This window comes from Rhinolophus hipposideros (assembly GCF_964194185.1).
Source record: "Rhinolophus hipposideros genome assembly, chromosome: 12".
Taxonomy (NCBI): domain Eukaryota; kingdom Metazoa; phylum Chordata; class Mammalia; order Chiroptera; family Rhinolophidae; genus Rhinolophus; species Rhinolophus hipposideros.
In genome coordinates, this window is record NC_138058.1 from 57,243,951 (window position 1) to 57,269,563 (window position 25,613).

The window sequence follows — 25,613 nt, forward strand, 5'->3', positions numbered from 1 at the left end:
CTCAGAGCACCCTATTGTCCTTTCTCTCCTGCCTTGCACTCACCATATTTGTCATTTAATTTTACTCGAAAGCAGTGCATTCAGGGCTGTGGCCACTGCTATTTTGTTTACCCCAAACTCTTAACAATGCCCGATACGTGAAAGGCACTCATAAAGGGTCTGGATGGGTGCTGAGCTCTCTGTAGCTACATACACACCCCTCTACTCACCCCCAATCTTTGTGAACGAACTTACAACATATCTTGGGAATTTCTCTTCCCTTAGAAAAGTAGTTTAAACCATGGCTGTGTGTTAACATCTCTCCAGGTGATTCTAAAAATATTAGTGCTTCCACTTCACCCCTGCCCATCAAAATCAATTCTTGGGGTGTGGGACTCGGGGATTTGAATATATTTTGAAAGGTCGCTTGGTGATTCTGATGTGTATCCAGAGTTGAGAACAACTGACACAGAAGAAAAGTCTGCTTTCATGTAGCCAAGTGATTAAAAATAAATTTAAAAAATTTAAAAACATGGATGGGCTCACCCCGGAAAGGCCAGCAGGTAAGATATGTAAGGAACCTCACATGAGGCTCCCCCTAACCCAGCCTCCTATGAGAGTAACAACTTGGTTTCTTTGGTGCTCTCTCCATTCTAATGGAGCAGGAAGAAAGAAGGAAACCAGACCAGAGTGGAAAGCATTTTCAAACTTTATTTACAACTGTCACAGTGACAAAAAGTAGTTTGGAAAAAAAAAAAATGCTAGATTCTCCCTGAGCCTCAAAAAAGAACAGATAGAAGTTACAGGAGGGTCATCTTACAACAGGCATTTTTACTGAAATACTAAGGGTTTTTTTCCAATACAATCAGTTAGAAATACACACAAGATACTTAAAAAAAAAAAAAAAAAAAAAAGAAGAGGCCGGACAGGAGGCTCAGCCACTTGTCCATGAACAGCTGGGTCCCCCCAACATGCTCACTGCTGAGGGTCCTGACGTTAGCTGGTCAGCCTCTGGCCTGCTCAGACTCCAAACGGTCATACAAAGGGGTCTAGCAACCAGCAAAAACAATAAACCACCCCCATAAACACACAAATACACAAAGTAGATCTGTTATGCAGTTTACAAGCACGTTCCCATCACACGGACAGATGATACAGGGGCGCAGATGAGAGGTGGACATGGAAACACAGAATTTTAAAAGGCAAGACCCCATCCACAAGGGAGGCACAGGATGAGAAATGCTGCTGTGAGGGAATGAGAGTCAGGAGGAAAGGCTCTCTGCAGCCAAAACAGAAGGAAAGGGAGAGCAAGAGAGAGAAATACCCAGCAGTACAGGCTGCAGGCCTCTCCCACTTCCTCAAGGAGCTGGAAGAAGTTATTGCCATCAGTGTGTGTAACACAAGCAGACAACACAGAGGAAGGGAGCAGTGGGGCAGAACGGGGGAAGGGGGAGAGGCAACTTCCCAAAACCAAATCCTGCTCATGTGTCAATAGCACACACTGGACCTACTACCCAACGTTCCCAAGAGCCACATGAACCTTGAGGTATTAAACACAACTCCACACTCAAGTCCAAAACCAGGGTCAACCTGCACTGACCAGAAACCCAAGGGGGCACGTGGGTGCCTTGGTTGGCCCAGTTCAGCCCCAGGGAGGCTCTCGAACCCACCTCTTGGTGGCATAATCTGTTCTGAGATGGAGATGGTTAGAAGAGTTTGTCCTGCAACCTGCTGCTCCTGGTGGTTCTGAACTATGAGAAGAAGCTCTCAGTCCAAGGCTCTTTTTCATGCAACTGTGCCCTTGCAGGGGATGGGGTGGGGGGGAGAGGACAACTGTTCCATGCTCCCTCACCACACCATCCTCCCACCTGCATCCAGGAAAACACGGGAGAAGCCGAGGATCTCATGACGCCCTTCAGTTTTAAACTTGATCCCCAGGCTGCTGCATGTGAGCCTCACCCCCATCTAATAATTCCCAGGCTTTGCCAGCTCTTGGGACCTGCAGTAAAGCTCACCTCCCCACAAGAAACAGAAAAAGATTCCTCTGGTCTCCACTCAGCTCTCACCAGAAAAACGGGCCAAGAGCCCCCATGGGGGTGGGTAGTGTGGCTGGTTGGGCTGGCCGGAACCCACTGCATGGTTGGGAGCCACCTTTTCCTGATGGCTGTGCCTGGGGGTGAGGGGTGAGGGGTGGGAAGGAGAAGGAAGGGCCAGCCGAGGATTGCCTGCCAGCTCTGCTAAGACTGAAAGCAAGTCTGGGAGGAACAGTTGGGAAGTAACCTTCATGTCCAAGTGTCCACCTCAGTCCTCCAACAAGGGCAGGAAGTATTCTCACTACTCTCAAAAGGGCTAGGGGGCAAAAGGGATAAATCAGGGGAAAGAAGCTCAAAAGCCCTGCCTCTTAAAAGAAAATCTCCAGATTACCGCTGGTATGTGAACCTGCTGTAGCCAAGAGCAGAGGGTCTGTGGAAAAGGAATGGGAGGCCTTTTCCTTACCCGAGTATCTCCTCCAGCTTGCTTTGCAGGCAGCGAGCCTCTACTGCATTGCTTTACCTGCATCCCCTGAAACAGACAACACACCTGGAATAAAAACAAAGGCTAGTGGTGGGTGAAGCCGGGGAGAGAGATGAAGATTTTGTTGTCTGATGCCCCGGCAGCCAGAGTGAATGCTCACTGAGTAGTACTTCCTGGCTGTACTTCTCTGCTCAATGTTTTCTTTAAAACGTGTATTTTCTCTTTCGTCTCATGTTTGTGTTCTTACCTCAAATGTTCCTTGTTCGCTGTGCACATTCCACCCCCCCACCCCACCCCACCCCACCCCCAGAGCCCACTGGAATCCCACCAAGGCCTCGAGTTGCTTGAGTTCAGATAATGATCTCAAAGACGCACAGCTTCCCGCACCCCCCACCCCTGCTCGAAGCAGCTTCCTTTCTCAGAAGGCCTTGCAAAGTGTCCCAGAGGGCTCCACGGCCCGACACAGTTCAAGAAAAGAAAAGAAAAGAAAAGAAGACCAACTCAGTGATTTGCAGGTGCAAAAACGAAAGCCATTGTCTGACATTTCAGAACGCTTGTGGCTCACTCTCTTCTTCCATCACAATGGGAAAGAACACAGTTCAGGTACAAATGCTGTCTGCTGTGACCTGCCAGGTGTCAGCGAGGACTCTACTGCTCCTTGTTCTCTGGCGCTGTCTCTTCACAGTTTTCCTGCTCATCCTCCTGGACCAGGAACTCCTCGGGGGGCCATCGGAGCTCCCCACTCTCCACCTCCCCCTCTGTGGGCTCCACCACTATAGAGGGCAGCCGGTCCTTCAGTTTGCAGCAACGGTCGAAATCTGACGGGTCGGGAAAGATCTGAAATAAAAGCAGAGCAAGCACCCAGTCACGTACTGGTCTGAAAAGAGAAATTCCATTCCTGCATTTCACACACACATGCAGGGCTGAGCACCTGCTACATGCCCCGGGCTGTGCTACTCCTGGGGATCCTGCTTAGGGGTGGAAGGCAGGAGCCAGGGAGCAAATCTGGGGGCAACATGGGAAACCATCCCTCGGGGCAGTGCCATCAAGTCTAAAAGGTGGGGTGGCTCTGTTTGCACTTTTTGTTTCATTTTATTTTTAGATAAAACAATTCAAAATCATGTCATCCATAGTACCGTGTTTCCCTGAAAATAAGACCGGGTCTTATATAAAGTTGTGCTCCAACAGACGCATTAGGGCTTATGCTCAGGGGATGTCATCCAAAAATCACGCTAGGCCTTATTTTCCGGTTCGGTCTTATTTTCGGGGAAACACGGTAAGTCACATCTCTACCTGCAGCAAGCATTTAACTGCAGCAGTCCAAAGCATAGCCTGGAAGTGGGTGCTGAAAGGAGATTCAGACCCACATGTTTGACTCCCAGGCCCCAATACCACCTGCCCTTCCAGCAGATGGGTCCTCATCTCAGTGCAGCTGTAAAGTCAAGGCCAAATAAGGGTTGAGGGTGGCCCCCAATCACAGACAAGCTGGGAACAAAATCTCAGGCTTTTTCACCTGTAAACAACTCCTGATTCCTTGACAGCTCTACATCTGAGTTTACTTCTCTTTCTAGAGTCCCATCAATGAGGCTTTTTTGCATGCCTACTGTGTGTTCTGCCTGGAGTTGGAAGAAACCTCAAACTCCGGGCCCTCAGGCTATAAAGTCAAGGGCCACATCTGGCTCTGTGGATTCCCTTTGCTCACACTGCCCTGTGACTACAGCTGACCCAGTTCTTTGCCCAGAAGCTTAAGTACTTAATTCAATGGACTGCTGGTCCCTTGCCATTCACAACCCGCAGTGACACACCAGAGAGCCAGAAAGAAGAACCTCTGTCTGGGACACTGGGGCTCACAGAATCACAGGGCACCTTCAAGGCCGTCTCTTCCAACCTCTCTGTTTGATAAATGAGGAAACTGAGGCCCAGAGCGGTCAGGAGACTTGCTCGAGGTCACACAGCTTGTTAATGGTGAAAGAAAGGAAAGCAAAACCCGGCGTGGGTGGAGACGTACATTTGAAGAGATCCTGGGGAGTGCCCATACCTGGCTGAGACCCAGACAAGCCCAGGGCAGCAGACAGGTGTCCTCTGTTCCCCAGAGGTAGAACAGAGGCCTACAAACTCAGGCCTTCCCAACTTCCGTGGTGTTATGAGGGTGCTTCATCTTACTGCACCCCAATCCTAAGCAGTGCTGTCCCAGTCAAATCGCTAACCATGTCACAGGTCACGTGGGGCTGCTGGGAATCACGGGCCTCAACAAAACCTCCCCAATTCCTGCAGACAAGTGATTATTAACCATTTATCCAATAAAGCCCTATTGCTGGGGATTAAGTCTTAAGCCAGCTGCACAACCAGGCATCATTAAAGATTTAACAAGCTTTAAGAAAAGTACCATAATGGCAGCCAGGAGGAAAACAAGGCAGGGGAGGGGCTTAGGTGAAGGGGAATGAAAGAAGGCATGGGGAAGGTTGACCGTCACTGCGGGCTTTGTCTTCCTGACGTGGCCAGTCCTACAGTTCTGCCCTTGGACTGGGCTGTGCACACAGACCCACATGTGCCGAGCAGGGAGAGGGCCGAGTGGGTCCTTGGGCCCCTGCCCACGACTCCTCATGTGGAGCTGGAGCTCTGTAGGTGACGAAACAAGGTGTCCCTCCAAGCATGAGCGTGGTATGTGAGCAACAGGATCCCCACAGAGTGCAAAGCATGCTAGTTTATACAGCTCTTTCAGACAGCACCTCCCTTAGGCCTCACCACCCCCGAGGAGAAGTGAGACTCTGAGGCTCTGAGACTCACACGGAAGAGCCAGGATTCAAACCTGGATCTGCTTTAACAGTGCCTTTTGAAAAATGAATGGACGCTACTGGGTCAACATTCCCATTTCACAGACAAAAAAACTGACCAGGGAGCATGGGCAAGACTCTGGGCTTTAACTGCCTATTCAGCTGCTGGAGGCCCCAGGGTGACCCTCTGAGCAGCCAGGTCCGGAAGCTGAGCTTGCCAGTCAGAACAGTTGTTCTAAATCTTCAGCACCTGAGACAAATATCAAGCAGAGATGGACACCTGGCCCAGGACAGACTTGGGCCCCTGTGTCCACCCTCTGACCTCAAGCCCAGGGCTGTGCCTCTCTTGTGACTCCCCAGCTGAAGAAGGTGCCAGCTGGATTCTAACTATCTTGATCACCCAAGCTGAGGAAGAGTGAAAGGGACAAGCAGCAGCAAGGCCAACAGGAGGAGGAGGAGGTCGGTAAAGGTGGAGAGCATGGAATTTTGTTTTGACCTGGGAATAGGTCTTTAACTAAAATTGGGCGGCAGGCGGATGTTAAAATATTGATGATAATGGACGACATGGGGGGCATATTTGTTGAGCAGAATCTCAATTTTCACAGTAATCCTATGAAGTGTGTAGTGGTATGATCCCTGTTTTACAGACAAAGAAACTGAAGCACAGAGAGGGCAAGTGACTGACTTGAGACCACAAAGCTAGGAAGTGGCTGGTGGGGAACCCAAACCCAGCCCTAAAGGACTTCAAGTGAGGTGTTCATTTGATAACACATTGTGTCAAGCCACAGACCCCCGATTCTCACTATGTCCTTGACATCACTTAGATAACCCTAGCCAAGGCCTCTCAACCACCTGTGCCTCATTTTCTCCTTTTGAGAAGCATAGTGACCTTCTTAGCTCATTAGATGGGTACAAGGTCTTGGCAAATACAAAGATGATAAAATGCTTTGAGGACATACGCTAAATTTAAATTGGAATGTCCTTTTTGGAACAGTTTCAACAGGACTACGGTAAATATTCAATCTCCAAGCAAGAGGCAGCAATACTAACAGTAATTAAAATAACTAAACAATGCCTATCATACCAAGAGCTGCAGAATTAAGTCTTTTAAGTTCTTGGGGGAAGTCTGAGCGTTGAACTTCTGATTCTGCTTAGTTGCCAGAGAACTTTGCTCCCTGAATTGTTCATAGCAAGCACCATCCAAAAAAAAGAAAAAGAACAAAATTTTAACAGCCTGTTAATTACATTTTTTAAAAAAATCACTATAATAATCTAACGCTTCCACCAGAAATTTTACTTTATTATCAGATAACACCAATTTGTGCCTCTGAAAATTTTAGTTCTCTCCAAAGACAAACAAAAGGCACCCAGAAGCAAACAGCTTCTCATTTCCTTACACACAAGACAGAAAGCCTTGAAAAGTACTGCTGAGTATTTTGCCAGCAGAATCTTATCTACAACAGCTGCTTAAGAGGCTGACCCTAAAGAGGTCAAGATTTTTCCACTAAGTCATGCTTTTTAATCATCTAGGCAGCAGAAAAATGAGAGGTTGCAACTGTAATTTGACAGGGTGGGGAAGGCAGTGGAAAAAAGGACTCAAGTCAGACTTGCCAAGCACATGACAAGGTACGGTGGAGGCAGCAGGCCAGCTCGGCATGCTGTTTGCCTGCAGGAACTGGCAGGGAATAAGGAACTGCCCCGTCCCAAAAAGAAACTGCTTCTGGTTCAACCTCTTACCCCAAAGTGCCCCTTCTCTCAGACAAGAAAAAGGCAAATAAATAAATAAATAAATAAATAAATAAATAAATAAATAAATAAAATAAAAAATCCTTTTCATTCTGCAGCAAAGGCTCTTGTTTAAGAAGTTGAGACAGGATGATGGGGAGGGTCTGATAGGCATTTCTCACCCTCACCCCTAGGACAGGGCAGACCTAGAAGCACCCATGCCCAACTGTGATTCTTTCAGCTCTGCCCCTTCCTCCCTCTGCCAGCCCTGGATTCCACATCCAGCTGTCACATTTGGCGGTCAGGGCTGATGGCCTGGATGAAACTAATAGACAGCAAGTTCCCTCCTTTGTAAATGGAGTGAAGTTTTGAAGATCACACATACCAACCATATCCCAGGCCCCATATGTCCCACTGTGTAGAAATAGCAGGCATTCGAACTTGGTAATGGTACATTTTATAGGAGACACATTTTCAGAGGTAATGCCAACAGGCCCTGGCGTTTTGGGAACTCAAATGAGTTCACTTGAAAGGTCTAGGGAACTTTAGGAACTTCTACGAGAAAGAAACAGCCTGTGAAATGGAGTTTGAATGCCAATATACTAGAACCATGTTTCCCCGAAAATAAGACCTACCCGGACAATCAGCTCTAATGCCTCTCTTGGAGCAAAAGTTAATATAAGACCTGGTCTGATGTGATGTGATATAATGTAATGTAATATAATATAACATAATATAATACCTGGTCTTATTTTACTATAAGACCCAGTATAATATAATATAATATAATACAATACAATACAATACAATACAATACAATATAATATAATAAATGACCGGGTCTTATATTAACTTTTGCTTCAAAAGACACATTAGAGCGGATTGTCCGGCTAGGTCTTATTTTCGGGGAAACACAGAATTTCTGGTTGTGTAGATCAGAGCTATCCAAAAGTACTTTCTGTGATAATGGAAATGTTTTCCATCTGTGCTGCCCCACAGTAGCCACTCGCCACGTGTGACTATTGAGCGATTGAAATGAGACTTAAAATTTTAATCTTCTTTCATTTTTATTAACATAAATTTAGGATATATGTAAACATAATATAAATTTAAATAGCTACATGTGGTTAGTGGCTACCGCATTAGACAACACAAACATAAATGTTTAAATATGAGGACAATGAAAGCAGGACTGTCCAGGAAAACTCAGGCTGTTTGGCTGATGGACCAAAATGGGCAGCCTCAAAGCAGAAGGCTGGGGTTGAAGGTGAGCCCCTTGGAGATGAGGAATTAGCAGGTTTTTTTGCTGAAGTATAAAAGTTGCCAGTTAGTCAGCTCCCATTCTAGCCATGGAGTGGAACTGAAAGGCAACACCAGGGCTCCAAAGGCCCCAAATTTGGGGGCCTAGCTATCAATTGTCTTCCTCTAAGCCAGGTGACCTAAACCTGGCTATCTGTGGGGTGGGGAGAGGAGAGAGGTATCTGGCACACAGGATGGAAAATGTGAGTGATTCTCGTTGAGCAGCCCTCCCCTGTGTGCGTGTGTCCCTTAGCCATCATCCCTGACAGACAAGCTGAGCTGGCCACAAAGAGGGCGGAGGGCTCAGCAGAGCTGAGAGATGCTAATAGGGAAAGCGGACACCAGCAGGTAGAGGAGATGAAAGGTGGTTAACTGGACACAAAGGGCTAATTACCAGCTCTGCAAGCTGAGACTTTGGGAGCTTGGACGTCCTGCTACTCTCTGCTGGGATGGAACAGAGGAAAGAGGTGTGCTGGGGTGGGGTGCGCAGAGGAGGTTGGGCAGAGGGCCTGAGATGAATAACCAGGTAGCTCCCCAAGGCACTGAGAGAGATCTGCTTCAGCGTACAAAACCACACAGTTACCTTCCCCCCTCTCTGGTTACAGAGGGGGGAGAAAAACCAACCTCCAACCTGCTATGGAAAATTGCCACTCCCTCAGGTAGACCAGCAGTCTGAAAGATCTGGCTCTGACTTGGCCTCCATGTCATATCGTCTCCACGATTACGCTCAACTCAGTTTAACTTCTCTGAGTCTCAGTTGCCTCCTGAGTAAAATGAGGAAGGAATTTCCACTTTACAGTATTGTTGGAAGGATTCCCTGATACTGCATGTTGAGTGCCAGCACAGTCAGGCTCAAAGATGTAGAGGTCCATTCCCTTCCCCTCTACCCCCATTCAGCTATAAATTGGGATTAATGCTCATTCCTACCTTTTAGGGATGGGAATTAAATACAGGTATGTGTAAACATGTTCTGTAAACTTTCAATGCCTAGTGATCATTCTTATTAGGTAAACCTGGGGTCTCCAAGGAGCATTTAGAGTGAGGGACTGGAAAATCAATATGGTTTGTGACAGGAGCAAATTAGGAGCTCTCTTGGGCTTGCACACACCAATTCTAGGCGAAGTGGGTTGACTTCATCACTTCCCTTCCAGTGCCTCTGTTTTCCAAGGGCATGGATTCGGCCAGCTGGAACGTCAGCCACCCCCCATCCAGATCCTAGGCTTTCAGTGGAAGCCCCTCCCGCAGGAGGTCCCCCCATTACGCATCTCCCCCTCAGCCTACTGCAGGGCAAGTCAGACCCCTCCTGCCCCTCAACTTCCCAAAGTCTGGGTTTCTTATTTTTCCTGGAGAACAACAATGAATTGGCCCTGTGTGTTTATTCCTTTCGAGGAGGGGCTGGTTTATAACGGCAGATCTCTACGGGCATCCTGCTTTCCAAGGGCCGAATGAATGAGTAGCAACCAATTCAAATAATAAGTACACATTGTTTTTTACGCCCCAACAGTAAGTGAAGGCAAGAAATATGTTCTTTGAAATACTTGACTCCTGCCATCTTATCATCATCTTTTGCATTTTAATGACTTTTCAAAATGAAATGTGGCTGGTAAAACCAGAAAGAACTAAACAAAGGGGCAGAGTGGCTATTGATTGGATTCAGAGAGAGAATAACATTCTCCAGTCTCCATTCAGATTTGAGTCCCCTAATTCTTCACCCTGGAGACTCTCATGTCGCTCAAATATCCCCTGGACGGGGGCTGTGGAATATCCACCTCGCCATCTCCTGCTCTTCTCTGGTATCTTTAATCCTACAGGAGACTTGAGCAGAGATTTCAGGCTTTGTAATAACAGTTGGATCTCCTTCCTTTAGATTAAAGATTCTTAAGTCTCTGGCCTTGAAACTTAAAAGAAAAGGAAATCCTCTGGATAAGCACATCTTTCATAAACATCTCTCAAACACACACCCATCCTGCAAGTCAAGAGTTCCAAATGCCAATTAATTAGCACTAATTAGTACTGACAATTCTGGGACTGGTCAGCTGATGGGGCTTTTGGAAAGTTAAAGCATGCTTCTCAAAGTTCTCCAGGGTGAGAAAAGACGGCAGTTATCTGGCATAGATGATTCAAATACCCGCACCCTACAACTGTATCATCATTGCCCTTTGGAAAGAAGACATGCTTCCCAGCCGCCTCTGGGGATGACAGATCCCTCTCTCTATCCTTCTCCATTGGTGCTACCCAAATGTCCCACAGACACACCTCTTCTCAGAAAGTCCAGACTGACATGCCTGCCATTTTTAACCATTCCCTCATTCTTCATTTTGGCTGAGCAAATGAAGATGCAAGATATTGAATCTTGAATCTTTAGCCTGGTTCCACAGCCATCCCATCCTTGTCTGAAATTCCCTTCCTAACCCGTACCACATGGCTTCCAAACACATCCCTGCATGGAAACAACTCTTTCAAGTGTCTAGGACTTCCTTACAGCCCTGCCCCATGGCCTTTGCTCAGCCTTCAGTCACCACCACCTCTGCACATGGCCAGGCCAGTAAGCCTGCTTTGGGCGTTATGCCCTCTCCTGATGCTCATGACCTTGCTCACCTGACCTGGTTCACCTGACCTATCTAGACTCAGTGTCATCCTAGGGTTTTCTCCAGACTCAGGCAGCTTCCTGTCTTCACCTGTATACCTCAGGCTGAGAATTCTCTAGTCTACTGTTGCATTTCCACCTTCTTACCATCTGTGAAATATCTCCACTTGGATGAGACCCATCACCTCCCATTCACCTTGTCCCAAAGTGAGGTCATCAGCAAATTTACCTGTCTTTCTTGAAGTTAAAAACTGTTTTTCCTCCCAAACAGGAAGACTGGCTTGATAGTAGGTCCTATAAAAGAGGCCTGGAGATTATAGTTGACCACAATTGCAGTACTGATGCTAAAAAAACTGAAGCAAACCGGGCTATATTCCTAGTGGTCACTCATATCATGGGGGCTGTCTACACTAACAGGGAGGTAGAGTCCTGCTGTCCTCTGAAAAGACATGTTCTGGTCAGCCTAGAGCAGTGCTTCTCAAAGCTCAAGTCCCAAGATCCTTTCAGAGAGGAGGTGTCCATGGAGTAAAATATTTTCTTAATAATACTAAGATGTTATTTGCTTTTTTTCTGTGTGTTGACACTTGCATTAAGGTTATAAAAATCAATGGTGGGTAAAATTGCTGGCACCTTGGCGAAAATTAATGAATGCAGCGGCAGCAGACTATACTCGTATCATTATCTTCATCCCCACCTCACGCTCAAGGTTAAAAAAAACACCACTTAATATTCGTGATGAAGCAGTAAAAATTAATTTTCATAAATAATGACCCTTAAGTGCATGTTGTCTTCAGATTCTTTGGATGAAATGGAAAGTCAGCAAAAAACACTTGTGTTGCATATCGAAGCACAGTGATTACCTCGAGGAAAATAAGCACTTACGTGACTGAGTTGCAAGCTGAACTAGCCACTTTTCCTGTGTAACACCATTTTTACTTAAAAGAATGATCACTAAACTATGGTTATTCAGACTTGGGGATTTGGCAGACATGCTCTCAAAAATGAGTAAAACGAGCCTGTCACTTCAAAGAAAATGAGTGACGGTATTTGTTATCAATGATAAAAATAGAGCTTTCAAGCAAAAATCAGAAATTTGGAAAACGTGTATCAACCACAGTAAGCTTGAAAATTTCCTAATACTTGAGGAATTTCTGATGAGACCCGTGGAGATATTAACAAATGTGATCTTTGTTTTATATTACATAATGAAATGTATCAACATTTGGAAGATCTGCATAATTCCGTGAACATGTATTTTCCAAATGATCAATGCACCATATTATGAAACCGAGCGTGGGTAAAAGATTTATTCAAAGTGCAAGACAGACTAATAGATTTTAATGTAAGAGTACAGGAAGTTCATTGATAAGGTTTCAGATTCCACATTGCCACTAACCTTTAAGAAACTACTATTTGCTGAGTTTTGGTGAAATACCAAAGAAAATATATGAAAAGGCTATTGAAATATTTCTTCTTTTTCTAACTACCTACCTGCAATAGGCCAGATTTTCTTCATTCACTTCAACCAACACATACCACAACAGACTGAATGCAGAAGCAAATATGAGAATCTAGCTGTCTTCTTTTAAGACAGATACCAAACAGATTTGCAAAAATGTAAAACAATGCCTTTCTTCTCACTAAACTTTTCTTGTTTTAGAATATAGGATTGTTGTTATTATAAACATTACATTATAAAAACATGTAATGGTTTTATTATTTTTAAAGGAATTGATAAATATAAATTTTAGAAGGTATAATCCATAAAAGATATAATCAAAAGACATAATCCACATAAACAAATATCTCTTGGGGTCCTAAAACATTTTTAAGAATGTAAAAGGGACTGAGACCAAAAAGTTTGAGAACCACTAGCGTAGAGAAAAAAACACCCTCAGGATGATGGTAAGTCAAGGTTGAAGGTCAATATATTTTAAAACTGGAAAAGATTTGAGGGGAACATAAAAACTGCTGTCAATATCTGAAAGGCTGACATAAGGAAGAGAGATTTTTAAACTCCAGGGGCCAATCTAGGATCAGCATGGAGGATTTCACCTCATTATACAAAGTTCTAACAAAAATGGTACAAGCAACTCTCCCTCACAGACGGGGACACCAAGGCCCAAAGAGGTGATGTGAGTTGCCTGATTATGATAAACCCAAGATTAGAAACCAGTTACCCAAATCCATGATCCATAATCCTGCTGTGGTGAGAGGATATGAGCTCCGTGTCACTGGCAGTGTCCAAAGAATCACTAGGTGACCCAATGCCATGCTACTAGAGGGCATTCTCACATCCGATGGGGGACAATCTCCAAGGTGCCCTTCTGTCCTGAGATGCTCTGGTGCCACAGTTTTGATTCCAAGAAAAGTGTGTATGTCCCAGGTCTCCAAACTTTTTGTTTGTGTACTCCCTAAAGGAATTTTGAAAAACTGTGTCTCCTTTCACATGTTTTTAAACTGATATCCTTCTGATATATTATAAATATTAACATTTTAAAATAAGACTTTTATATCATTCTTTCCAAAGCACTCAGAAGCTTATCAATGTCATAATGATTTGATATCAATATCACCTATTTTAAAAAAAAGACGCATAAACAAGCTCTTAAGTCAAATCTGATTCCTTTCTCTACCTGAAACTGTATTTCCAGTGTACTTCCCTATCGGATTTTTCTTCATGTATTTTTATGTTTGAAAGTGTTTAGTCATTAGCTTTCCATACTTCTTTGCAATAAAAAGATGTGTGTATGTATGTATGTATGCAAATATATATATATGTATGTATATAAATTGACATTTAATAGTTTTATGTCTCATGACCCTAAGGTTTGTTAAAAAAAACAAACTCTGGATTGGCTTATTGTAGCTATTAATACATAACCAATCAATAAACATACCACGAATAATTACTAAACACAATGGTCCATTTTTGGAGATTGGTTTCTTAATGTGACCAATGGGTGGGATTTATGGAGCTTTCTAGACAGTAACATCTTGAATGGTCCATTTGATGTCCCCAAAGTTTCTATATCCTGGGAAAAAGCACTTTAAAAGATTCAGGGAGGCAAGAGGCAGGTCCTTCTCTGATAAGGGGGAGGAGGGCAATTGTGACAGGAAAGGTAAGAACAGAAAAATGGTGAAGCCTGCCTTCAGGAAATGCAATTTTAGAAAAGCAACAGAAGGAAGTTGAAGATGTGGAAATTGATTTTCCAAAAGTGCTCTCTGCTGTCATATCCCTTGGAAAGTTTCCGCGAACCCTAGGGGCAGCTGTCCTCCGGTTTTAACACTTTGTTAAAACGTGAAGTAGTATATACATAGACCATTATTAAAAAGTAATTTGGCATGAAAACCTCCAATCGTAGGATGCCAAGAATACAGACAGGAAGGAGCCTCAGCTGCCATGTCCAAGTGGGCAAATGACCAAAGAAATACAGATATCGTAATTTAGTACTCGCTAATCTTTAAGAACGCTTCTATCCAAGAGGATACATTCAACTCTTGAAGAAAAAAACACTCCTTCATGGTAACAACAGTGACATCAGCCTCTGGAAGTCGAACACCACTGTCATCCTTCCTTCACACCCAAGCACACATTATGGCTCAATTATATTTTTCCTTTACTCACTTGCTTAAAACATTTTTTATAATGAAACTATCACTACATAAATGAAAAACTAGTATTACTTATCGAAGGTAGTAACCATAAAAACACACTAACGTTTGTAAAGCCTGTCTGTGTAACACCTCAATTAACTTGTTCATCTGTCAGAAGTATGTGGACCCTCCTGAAACAATGGCCTGGGCTGTTGACTTGTTGTAAAGCACCTGGAGCCTTGCAGAGTTGTTGGGTAGAAGACCCTTGAGCACTGGGCCCAAGACTTCCAGCACGTTCAGATCTACTTCTAAGAGCCCTGTAGCCTTGATTTTAGGGAAGCAATAGTTTTAAACCATGACCATTCCATGAGCCAGACCTGGAACCCCAGGAAAACCAAAATGGCTCAGGGGACTAAACATGCATCTGTCCAACCTTCATGGGTCTCTAGGCGACTTCACTGGTCTTCTTTAAGGTCACACGGTGCTCCAATGTCATTAGTAGAATAAAGGAGAAAAGTAGGGAAATATATATATATATATATATGTATATATATATATATATTATATGTACAAATGTACATATAAACGTACATTTGTAATCCACAGAGTATGTCAACATCTACACTGTAGAACAAGAACATGATCACCAGCTATTTTGTAATGCTGGCTAATTGCCTAAACATCACCTATTGTTATCATCTCAAAATAAGCAATTAACGAAGTAGAAGATGTACAACATCTCCTAACCACTTTAAAATAACCCAACACCTTTCTGACTCAATCTACGAGGCTCCTCCATTATTCCATCTCTATGGGTTTTGCACCCCTGAGAGTCTATTTGCTAGAGCTTTCAATTCTGGGTGCTTATAATTTGATACTCTTTTATTTGTTTTCTGTTTTTAAGATAAGAAATAATCAAGAGGCTTAATGAGGTTGAATCTCTTTAAATCAGTAACTCCACTTCCAGTAATTTATTCCAAGGAAACGAAGCAGACCTGTGTGGAGATTTATATAAAATGAGGCTCAGAGCAGTATTCTTTGTAAGAACAAAATATGCCACATCCTAAATATTCAGCAATAAAAAGTGGTATATAACAAAATGAAACGTCCCTTTACGAAGCAAACCAAATGACAGGAACATAGTCACACTATTATAGCAAGTGAAAAAAAGATTCACTATAGCATAGACAGTGTTATCTCAATTTAATTTTTTAAAATATAAATGCATAGAAATACACCGGGAGTAAACATACCAAAATGTTCAGTGATAGGAACATGGGGTATTTTTTTCATTTGTACTTTTCTGTATTTTCCTAAGTTTCTAAAAGGAATAACTATTACCATTGTAATTATCACACACACACACACACACACACACACCCCTTTGGGAAAGCCAAGGATGCCTCTCAAATCTAGGCTGAGCAAGTGTTTCCACTCTCCAAAGTAAAGGCAGAGGGTGAATTCAAGGTATACTATTAATTCTGCCTGGGAACCACCTTCAGATTCAAGTTCGGAGAAAGTCAGACCTAGAGACCAGGCACCTCTGGACTGAGGGTTGTGAATGCCCTCCCTGTCAGGCCAATTCGACTGTGAGGGAGAGATCCAGAACCTTCCTTCCCATTGGCTCCAATAAAATTCCTGATCGAGACGCAAGCAGTCTATGCTGCTTCAGCTAAATGCTTGTGTGCCTCTTCTGTACAGTTTACCCAAAAAAAGCTCCTGACAGAGGCAATTAATTCTAGTGGAGACGGGGCTCAGAGCGCTCCCAAACATCCCTTGAGGTCAAAGTGCTAATTGGACAACAGTCTGGAGAAAATTTGGCTAATTTTAATATTTTTTCAAAGACAGATCTGTGTGATAAGGGGCCCTTCCCTAGCCGAGGAATGAAGCAGCAGACACAGGATTTGATTTCCTGATACAGAACACTCCTGAGCTGGGCTCAGGGACAAGGAAAGGGCAGGTGGCGAAGTGAGAGGCAGGAGGTGGCACAGAGACTAGAAGGAGCAAAGCCCCGTCACCTCTGAGCTCTGTATGAATGAGGGCCTGTTTTCATATCCTCCGAAGATTATTTCAGGACTCGGGCCTGAAAGATCATTTCAGGACATTCCCTAGACACCCAGGAATAGCTCTTGGCTCCAGTCACAAGATTCACCACCCAAACTCATCCCTTTTCCTAATGGTACAATTCTCCTTTCTATCCAACTTGGGAGACTGGGTTGACAGAGAAAATGCGGATCCTACAAAAATCTACACCAACGATGGTCAAGGTAGAGGTATCGTTCTCCGTGCAGGAAAGGGCAGGAGGAAGGGTCCAACACGTGGCTCAGCACTCAGTAAGCAACTATTGTGGGACACTGTGTCCAGCATTGTAGGAACAAAGCACAGCCTAAGGCACAGACCCTGCCCTGGGAGTGATGAACACACAGCTCTTGAGAGGCATCAGGCCTAACACAGGCCCTTTGAGAAAAACTCGGGTTGTATGGTCCTAGTGTGTAACGTGTTGGCTAAGAAAGTGAAGAAAGCTTGTTCTCTCCCTGGCGGGGCGGGGCTACAGACTCACTGCTGTGACCACGGTGTGTGTGCTGGGGGGGAATCCCCATGGGAGTAATTCCAGCCCTCTGCAGGCCCTAACCCAGGGGCATTCCAAAATGGTGAACACAATGTTTGTGTCAAGGCTTTCGGCCTGGGAAGGAAGGTGCTGGATCCCTCATACAAAGTAGACTTCATCAGCTCCAAGTATATACTGACTGAAAAGGAGGCAGTGTGTGCAGACCAGGCCCAGTGCCCCTCAAAGAAACTAGCTCCTTGTGCTTCTGAACCACGTGGCCCTAACTGTCTGTTTTGTATCACACGATTATGATTTGTACCAAGGAGGGAGCGGGGTGAAGGGAGAAGGGGCAGGAGAAAGAAAACTTGTGATTCCAGTAATGTGTCGTGTCCAGGGCTAGACGTCTCCTGCCAAGTGCTTTGGAATTTTAGTTTTATGTCTCTCCGGGGACGACTGAGGCTTTTTAAGTCTGATGTTGTGAAAGATGGTTTCCTGGTGACCATGGGACTTCCATGCGGCCGCTTAGCAGAATATGTTGGGTACCACAGCTGGGGGGTAACCAATGAGACAAGGCACGCGAGAAGGAAGAGACAAAGGTAGTTGATGAGTTATGACCAGAAGGGCCTCGCGAGCAGGGGCTTGTGGGAGATAGTGGCAGGGACACAGAGCAGGAACCTCTCTGAGGGCTTAACCCAGGGAAGGAAACTCAATCCATCACTTATTTCAACACGTGCATTTCCATAGGTGGGAACAGCATAGGGAAAGCCAGGCTCAGGGCGTCTTCGCTGAGGAAGGCTCTGCATAGATGGGAGTGAAGACCAAATGCCGCCTGACTTCAGTGATCAAACTGAGCCTGTTTTTTGACCGAGGAGTTACTACTTCTGATAATGAGTGAGGACGGGGAGAGAAAGGAGCTGGCTACTGTTGGGCCGGGGAGATAGAAGAGGCTGAGAAATCCTGCCCAGGGAGAGGCTAGCTCTCAGCTAGCGCAGTGCTTTGAACCTGTCCTAAAGCAGAGCTAGAACCAAGACCCTTGTACTGTCAGAAACAAATGGCAGGACTGTGGCAAGCAGCGGTCACCCTCTACTCTCCCTCCTCCCTACTGTATAAAACGCCAGGAGATGCCTCCCTCCTGTCCTGGGAAACGCGGGGGAAGACGCAGGAAAGCTCTGAGCTCTGTGGATCAAAGGGAAGGCACGGGGCATGAGGCACAGTGGCACGTGAAGACCAAGCTCCCTCTGGTTTATAGCACGTCCTCTCTGGCTTTCCTGAGAAGCAGAGCCCGCTGCCTGTGTGACTGGTAGATGAACATCAGATGGTAGGAGTACGTGACCAAGCACAGCAGAAGGAATACAAAGGGCAGCCCATGAGGGACATGTGTGCTGATCAGAAAGGAATTTAAAGAGTCTAGGGAAGGATAAAGTTATCAGATCTTGGTCTAGATGCTTTAGAAAGGACAGTTTTAAATGCAAACCAAGGAGGTGTATCTCTATCTAGAACTTAGCAAGCGCGATAAAACTGCAGAAGCTTCCGCATGCTGTACTGGGGCCCTTGGGTTGTGGCATTGTCAGTGTCCCCAAGCAAATAAATGCCCAGGACTCTTCCCCATTCAGGATCCAGGCCAATCAGGGGCAGCATTCAATCAAGGAGACCCAGTCAGAGAGGGATTCCAAATGCCACATTCTTAGAGCCCCTGGAACCAAGGGAGAGCCCTGCAAGGCAGCCACTGACCTGCTTCCTTGAATCAGGAAAAGGAAGAAGTCCTTAGGTGGCAGATATTCCTGTCCCAGGGGCAGGAGAATAGGAGGTCCCTAGGTGCAGTGTGGCGAGAGAGCTGTAGCCATCAGAGCCATAAATGTCCTCGCGGAGACCTCCCACTCAGCTCCAGTGAGCTGGCTGCCACCCACAGCCCGCCTAAAATGTACTCAGACTTTCTAGTAACCATTTACTCACCCACTCGGCGGGTGTTATAATTCATGCTAAGGGAGTGTGCAGACATGGATTTCATGTACTGATTCTCTAAATAAATGTTAAGACAAAACAAGGCATTGGCTCTGTTGATTTTTATACAGGCTCACAAAAATGCACTAACTTCCTAAGCACAAGAGACAGGGCTTACCTGAGTCTTTCAGGGAATAAAAAGGCATTTATGTGAAGCTGTGACAGGCATGGGCCTAAGGAGGCCCTTCACAGATCTTAAAGCAGAGGTGAAAGTGGCCAGCTTTAGAATGAATCAGGAGACTGGACTTCGCTGAAACCACCACCATCACTTGGGGTCTGCTCTGTGAAGGTCCTGAGCCAGCAGGCACATTGGGTTGGGGAGGGGTGCGACAGGGGTGATGGCTGATGGGCACAAAGAGGGTAAGAAGTCATGTCCTGCCCTCAGAGACCTGGGCAGGGAGAAGGTAAGGCAGGACCCATATCTTCCACACCTAGCACAGCATCATTTCAGAACACAAAATGTCACAGGTATTGAAAGAGATCACATCTGGGGCAGAGAAATCAGGAAAGCTTCACCCGTGGTAGGTCTGGACGGTGGGGAAATGATCAACAAAGTCCAGTGTACCTATTTATTTTACGACCTCCTTTCAAGGTCAAATGACAAGCCTGAGATTCTATTTCATCTGCAAAGTTGGGACTGATGTCTCCTTCCCACTTTTGGTTCCTTGGAAAAGCAGGTCTCGGTAAAAAGCCATGTGCTATTATTACCCTTAGGCAGAACGCCAAGAACAGAGCTCTGAGATCTCCCCTCCCCAGATCTGAGCCCAGCCTGAGCATGCACAGCGGACGGGCTCCAGCCAATCCCCAGAGCTCTGGTGGGAATGTGTTTAATTGGATGGTACTAGCTTTGAGTGAATATCAATCCTATGGCAGTTAGCAGGCCAGTTCTCTGCAAAGCCCTGCACCTGAGCCAAGAGGTATCTGAAGGAGGTGCCCTGTCAAAGTCCTAATTTTCTTTCAAGTCCCAGCCCTAGTTTGACCTCCTCCCAAGCTTTCTCCTTGCCACCCATACCTGGATTGACCACGGCTTTTGTATCGCTCCTCCAGACTGCCTGTGTTCCAGTTGTTATGTACCTGCTGGCTTCCCACGTGAGCCCTGAACCCAATCTCTGCAGACGTCAAGCATAGCACACCGCACATAGCAAGTGGCCAATCAACGTTGCTTGGTTAAAGGTTACAGCTTCTCCCCCTTCTCTTCTTCAGGCAACCAGAAGACTTCTGAAATCTTGTGACAGATTGCTTTGAAGTTGCAGGTAAGATATTTTGGAATCGGATAGTGGCCCCAAGCCAGGCAGCAGGGACAAGATTCCTGAGGGGCTGTGAGAAGTGGGGGGACCCTCAGTCCAGCACCACAGGGAAGATTTGGGGGTCTCTTTCTCAGGCAGCACTGAGACATTTCAGGATCCCCGAGGTGATTTTATTTAGCTCCTGCCCCAAAACTGCAGCCCCAAATCAGCCTTCCTTACCCAGTGCTGCAGCCCCTTCCTCCAGTCACCTGCCCTCACCCTCAGACCCAGCAAAGCAGCCTGAAGGACTTGAAGGGCTGAGAAAAGTGCTCTGTAGGACCTGGCCCTTTATCCTGGGACATATTCAAAAGGAGAATATAAAAAGCACACATAGCACATACCGACGACTGTGTTTGGAAAGGTTCTGTGATAGAAATCTAAAACTCAGAAGTGAAAGAAAATCTCACCTATAACCACAAAGAGATTCAGTCTGATTCAGTGGCTTGGAAACTGGTATCTAAAAACACCCCAGCCGGTGAGCCAGGAAACTTCTAACCCCCCACAGGCTGTGGAGCCTTCAATTGTCTCGCTCAGACCCACTCTGGGCACGGAGGGAATAAAACTATCAGGGAAGGGTATTCCCCTCTCCCCGATACCCCCTCAAGCTACCAGAATATTTATTTCCAGCCAGCAAAGGGGGTTTGACTGCACTGACACAAAACAAAGGGGCCTTCTTGAACCTCCCAAGCATGTCTGTGGGTGACTCTTTTGTCACCTGCCAAGCTACCTTACCCAACCTTAGCTTTCATCTAGGCAGTCTTGGATCCCCTCCCTCACTGCACCCACGTGGCTTTCTATTTGTTTCTTCCTTTACAAAATAAATGCCTCTGGAGTGGTCTAAAGAATGACTAGCCAGAGCAAGTCTAGATTCTAGCCAAGAACCAACCCAAGGTATAGACACATGACCCGTCATGAGAGCAAGGCTTTGTAGTTCGAGACCCAAGTCACCTACTCAGTCTGAGTCTGTTTCCTCATCCATGGAACAGAGCAAGAATTCCCACCTCAGAGCTATGGTCCAGAGTGAATGCGAACCATCTGTAAAGTGTGTGGCCCACAGCAGACATTCAGTTAACATCTGCAGAATGGGTGCACCACACCCCCATTTTTCCTCCCCAGGCCAGCCACCCTACACAATTTCCTTAGCCCCAACGTCTTCCCTAAAAACAAACTCCTTCTTCCCCTAGGAACTCTCCTTGGAAACCTTAAACAGTTCACTGCCCCACAGGTAACTGAAGGTGTTCTGAAGCCGTCTGCAGGCAGTGGAAGAGCAGCATGTCAGGCCAGAGAGAGCACAGTGCTAAGAATCTAAAGCTCTTACTTAGGTCACTTTTTTTTCTTGGTCCTTTATGGATTTGGGATCTACCGCACAGGACAATTTCTAAGCTAGAGGTAGCCTCTCTTTGGGGAAAGCTCTCCTCAACTCCAAGTAGTTTGAACATTAACTGTTGGAATTAGTTCATCAACTCTCAACGTGAGGAAGAAAGCAGTATTTGACAGAACTATTCCTCCACCATACCACCCTTCCCCATAAGTCGCCCCTCAGAGCAATGTTCCCACTTCCCTAGTGGCTGGGAAGGGAAGTTATGTCTGAACTGACAGGACATATTACTTCCTCCTTAGTGGCCATGAATGGGAGAGTCCACAACCACCAGGAAGACTAATTAATAGCAGCGGCTCATGTTTGCTGAATCCTTAATGTGTCCCAGGGACTATGAATACCTTATATACATCCTTGCATTAAGTTGAATCTTCACCATGATTCAGTGCAGTAAGGAGTATTGTTGCTCCATTTTACAGATGAGGAAACTGAGGCTTACTGGCATTAAGGGACTTTCCCAAGGTCACACAGCTCTTATAAGGGGCACTGGGACACAGAACCAAGTCTGCCTCCAGTCCCAGCAAAACCCACTAGGCTGTAAAGGGCCAGAAGGAACCCAATACTGAACTCACCTGATAGGAAAGGCCATCCTTTCGGGGGTTGAGGCCAATCTCTTCCATGGATGGGGTGCTCATCATCACCTCAGTCATCTCGGCCGATCTCAGATAGTCAGGGCTGTCAAGAAACCCAGACCCAAAGTTAACAAACATATGCACTTTCACATTCCTACTCTTGGTGTGCTCTGCTGTTAGAGCAGGGGACTGTCTGGAGGCAGGATGAGAGGTGTTCAAAACAGAACACGCAGAAAAACAAGCTTACACCCGGAGGAAGTGCCTTCTAAGCCCAGAACATAGGGCTGTCAACCTCAATCAACAAAGGCCATTGTCTGAAAACCTCTCTGGCAAACCTCCTCTTCCCTCCTCTCCTGTACTAGTCTGCACTGGCACAGAGTGACTCTGGATTTTCTTTTAAGTGACAGAACTAGAGAAAAAACAAAATAGTAGGTAGCTGAGTCCGTCTGTCTGTATTAACACCAATTCAACTCTTCTTGGGGAACTGCATATTATTATCATTACATAATAATAACAGGTCAACCTCAGGGAAACCTAATCTAATAATGCTGCCTTCCTAAATTTCTGTCTCTCTAGTGTTCCTTTTTGCAAAATGTCCCACTTAAACGTCCCAAAGGGTCAGCTTTCTACAAGCTTCACATCTGCCATCCAACCCCCTTCTCTAGCCCCAGCCACAGCAGCTGCAAGCTCACAGCTTGAAAAACATCCCCTGGATTAAACGCCTTAAGGATACCCGGACTCTGATTGCAAAGGAAATTTCCAGAGGGGCCACGCTGGCCCACCAATGGCTGACATGTGAAAGTGCTTTGTACTCTGTAAGCAGGATACAAACGTTCCATTGTCCTCACACAAGCCATGGGCACATACAGGGTCCCAAAAGCATAATGCCAAATGGTACATACCAAAGTCGTCCTCACTACACAACACCCAATGTTTTCACCATCATACCTTTACACATGGTTTAAAAAAAAAAAAAAAGTGGGGCAGGCTTTATGAAGACTATGTCTAAGGAAACAGGGGTACCAAACTCTTCATTTTATGCTTACTATGGAATAAAGATGGCATTGGGTTTGGAAATGGAAGCGATAGGTTCTGGTCCAAGCTCTGCCACTCAAGAGCTGTGTGATCTTGAACAAGTCACATAATTTCTCTGAGCCACAGGTGCCCTGTTTGTGGGTTACCATGGTGCTAATAATGCATATGTCACATTTATGCTAAAAAAAGGGCTAATCTGGGGGGGGGCGGAGAGGAAGTGTTACAAACTATGAAGTGCAACTATAAAATAACCCCAAAACCTTAATTTCTCTGGGGTAATAACCCCGATGGGCTCTAACACCCACCTTGGCAAGTTTTGAGTGGCCAGGAACACAAAGCCTCCAATCCATATGGCACCTGGCTGTTCACACACCACGGAGGTGGGAGGGAAGGGGCACCCAGAAGGAGAAAGGTATGCAAGCCTCGGGGGTGGGGGAATTTTTACTTTGTTTTTAGAGTTCAGTCTCTTCTCTAAACAAAGCCAGGCTGGGATGAGGGGAGGGGAGACTAAGAAAAGACGCTGGGTTTAGGGGCAAGTTTCCGGCCAGGAGCCGGGACTCCAAAGGCAGTTTCCTCCGGGGTCAAGGAAAGGCTGCCGCCGACCCCGCAAAGAATTGGGCCAGAAGAGCGCGCACAGAGCTCTCACCAGGCTCTTCGACGGATGTAGGGGCGCTCGCTCCTCGCTCGGGGCTGAGGCGCGGGCCAGAAAAGTTGAAGCGAGAAGCATTAACTTTCCGGTGCCTGAGCCGCACAGGACCGCGCCGAGCTACAGCTCGCGGGGACGGGCTCTGGGCGCCCGCACCTGAGAGCGCGCTCCGGAGCCGCCAGCGCTCGCCCCTCGGCCGCTCCTCCTCTTCCCCAGAGCAGGAAGGAAGCAGCTGCCGGCGCGCTAGCCCAGCGGCCTGGGGCCTCGCTCCACAACGAGCCGGGCGCCGTGGCGCATCCCTCTGAGCCCCGATCCCCGGTAGGGTGCAAACCTCCTCGGCCCCCTGCCCGGCCCAGGCTCCTTGCAGCCTGGGCCGACGGGGGCGGCTCCACCCGAGCGCAGGCCCCCACAAAGGCGCGTCAGTTTTGGAGGGGCTATGGAAAGGGAAGGGGTCGGGAGGGTGCAGCATGTGCCTGTGCTGCTGCTTGTGGCTTGAGACCGGTTACGTGTGGGGAGGGCGTTTTTTCCCCCACCCCTTGGAAATCTGTAAACGCCGCCGCTGCACCAGCTCAGCCCCACTGCCTCCGGCCTCCACGCCGAGACATGCATACAAACAAAAAGAAAAAGGGGAGGGGCTCGAGGAGAGCAGGAGTCTGTCCCCCCACCCCCCGGTGCCAGGCAGGGCCCACGCCTCCTGCAGCCCTCCGCATTAGGGGGTTCAGGCGTGACCCCTGGTTCTCCCCCACCCCATCATCATATACCTTCCCAGCGGTCCCTGAAGTGTGGGCTTTGAGTTCACTTCCTTTGTCTGGATGCTCTCAGCACCACCTCCCCCACCCCCACCTTTGCAACCTTGACGTTGACTCCTGCACCGGCTAGGGTTACTGCCCGGCGCCCGTGCTGCCTGCTGCCCTCGCACCCAAGCTGGCACGAGCAGGAGCCAGAGTCCCGCAGCCACTGCCGAGAGATGGATGCCCGCCGAGGGCGCAGCATACTCACCAGTGAATGGGGAAATATACAGACATGAAGTCCTAGGGGAGGCTGACCCACGCCCTTGTGATTTAAAAACGGTCACTGAGTCCCGAGTAAGGATGTCACGGACGCAGACAGCCGCGGCAGGCAAGGAGCAGGAGTCCGAGTGCCGGCACGGGGCGTTCGCCCGTCCGCCTTCCGGAGACAGCCCCACTGCCAGCTGCGTCCGCAAAGCAGACGGAGCTCTCGGTTCTCCACCGAGCTCGCGGCCCCACAAAGAACCCGGGAAGCCGTATATATAGGGGCGGGGCGGGGCTCGGCCCCGGGAGGCCCCGCCCCCCTCGCCCACTCTTGGAATAACGTCACCAAAATCATGAATGGCTTCAACGATCGCAGATCCTGCGGGCGGCGGCTCGGGGACGCGCTCAGCCCTGGTACCGGAGAGCCGCGGTTTGTTACAGCGTCTAGCCCGGCCCCCTCCCCACGATTCACACACGCAGGCACGCGCGTGGATTCGCACGCACCGGGGCTGGAGTTCAATGTCAATGCCGCTTCGCGCTTACAAACCCGCCAGCGTCGGAGCCCGGTTCCCTGCACGCACCTCCGCGGACTCGCGGGGGGAGGACCGTGGGCATGAAGAGGGTACTGGGCCGGTTCCGGACGTGAACGCTCGCCCTGCTGCGCTGCGCCGGGGGAGGGC

The 25,613-nt window shown here is 47.1% G+C and overlaps 1 protein-coding gene across 3 annotated transcripts; it reads right to left on the reverse strand.

The window, feature by feature from the left end:
- Positions 1-670: 670 nt before the first annotated feature.
- Positions 671-25,186, reverse strand: LBH (LBH regulator of WNT signaling pathway). 3 transcript variants are annotated; one of them, XR_013994625.1, is made up of 4 exons: positions 24,941-25,186; positions 22,261-22,363; positions 2,995-3,330; positions 672-2,559 (listed from the first exon to the last, which is right to left on the reverse strand). XR_013994625.1 is itself a non-coding variant. In XM_081068565.1 (4 exons), exons 1-3 carry the CDS (start codon positions 24,964-24,966, stop codon positions 3,142-3,144), a joined length of 318 nt encoding a protein of 105 aa, XP_080924691.1. In that variant the 5' UTR covers positions 24,967-25,186; the 3' UTR covers positions 672-2,541; positions 3,120-3,141. The 3 variants fall into 3 exon arrangements, 2 of the variants coding, with proteins under 2 accessions (XP_080924690.1, XP_080924691.1); XM_081068565.1 differs by having other exon boundaries at positions 672-2,541; positions 3,120-3,330; XM_081068564.1 differs by having other exon boundaries at positions 671-3,330.
- Positions 25,187-25,613: the final 427 nt, after the last annotated feature.

Bases quoted from the DNA above. Each gene is read 5' to 3' on its own strand.
- LBH (XM_081068564.1), bottom strand. From the start codon at position 24,966: ATGTCTGTATATTTCCCCATTCACTG. The intron at 22,364-24,940 runs GTGAGTATGCTG...GTTTCTTGACAG, and splicing joins GTATATTTCCCCATTCACTG to CCCTGACTATCTGAGATCGG. The intron at 3,331-22,260 runs GTGAGTTCAGTA...CTTTTATTTCAG, and splicing joins AGGATGGCCTTTCCTATCAG to ATCTTTCCCGACCCGTCAGA.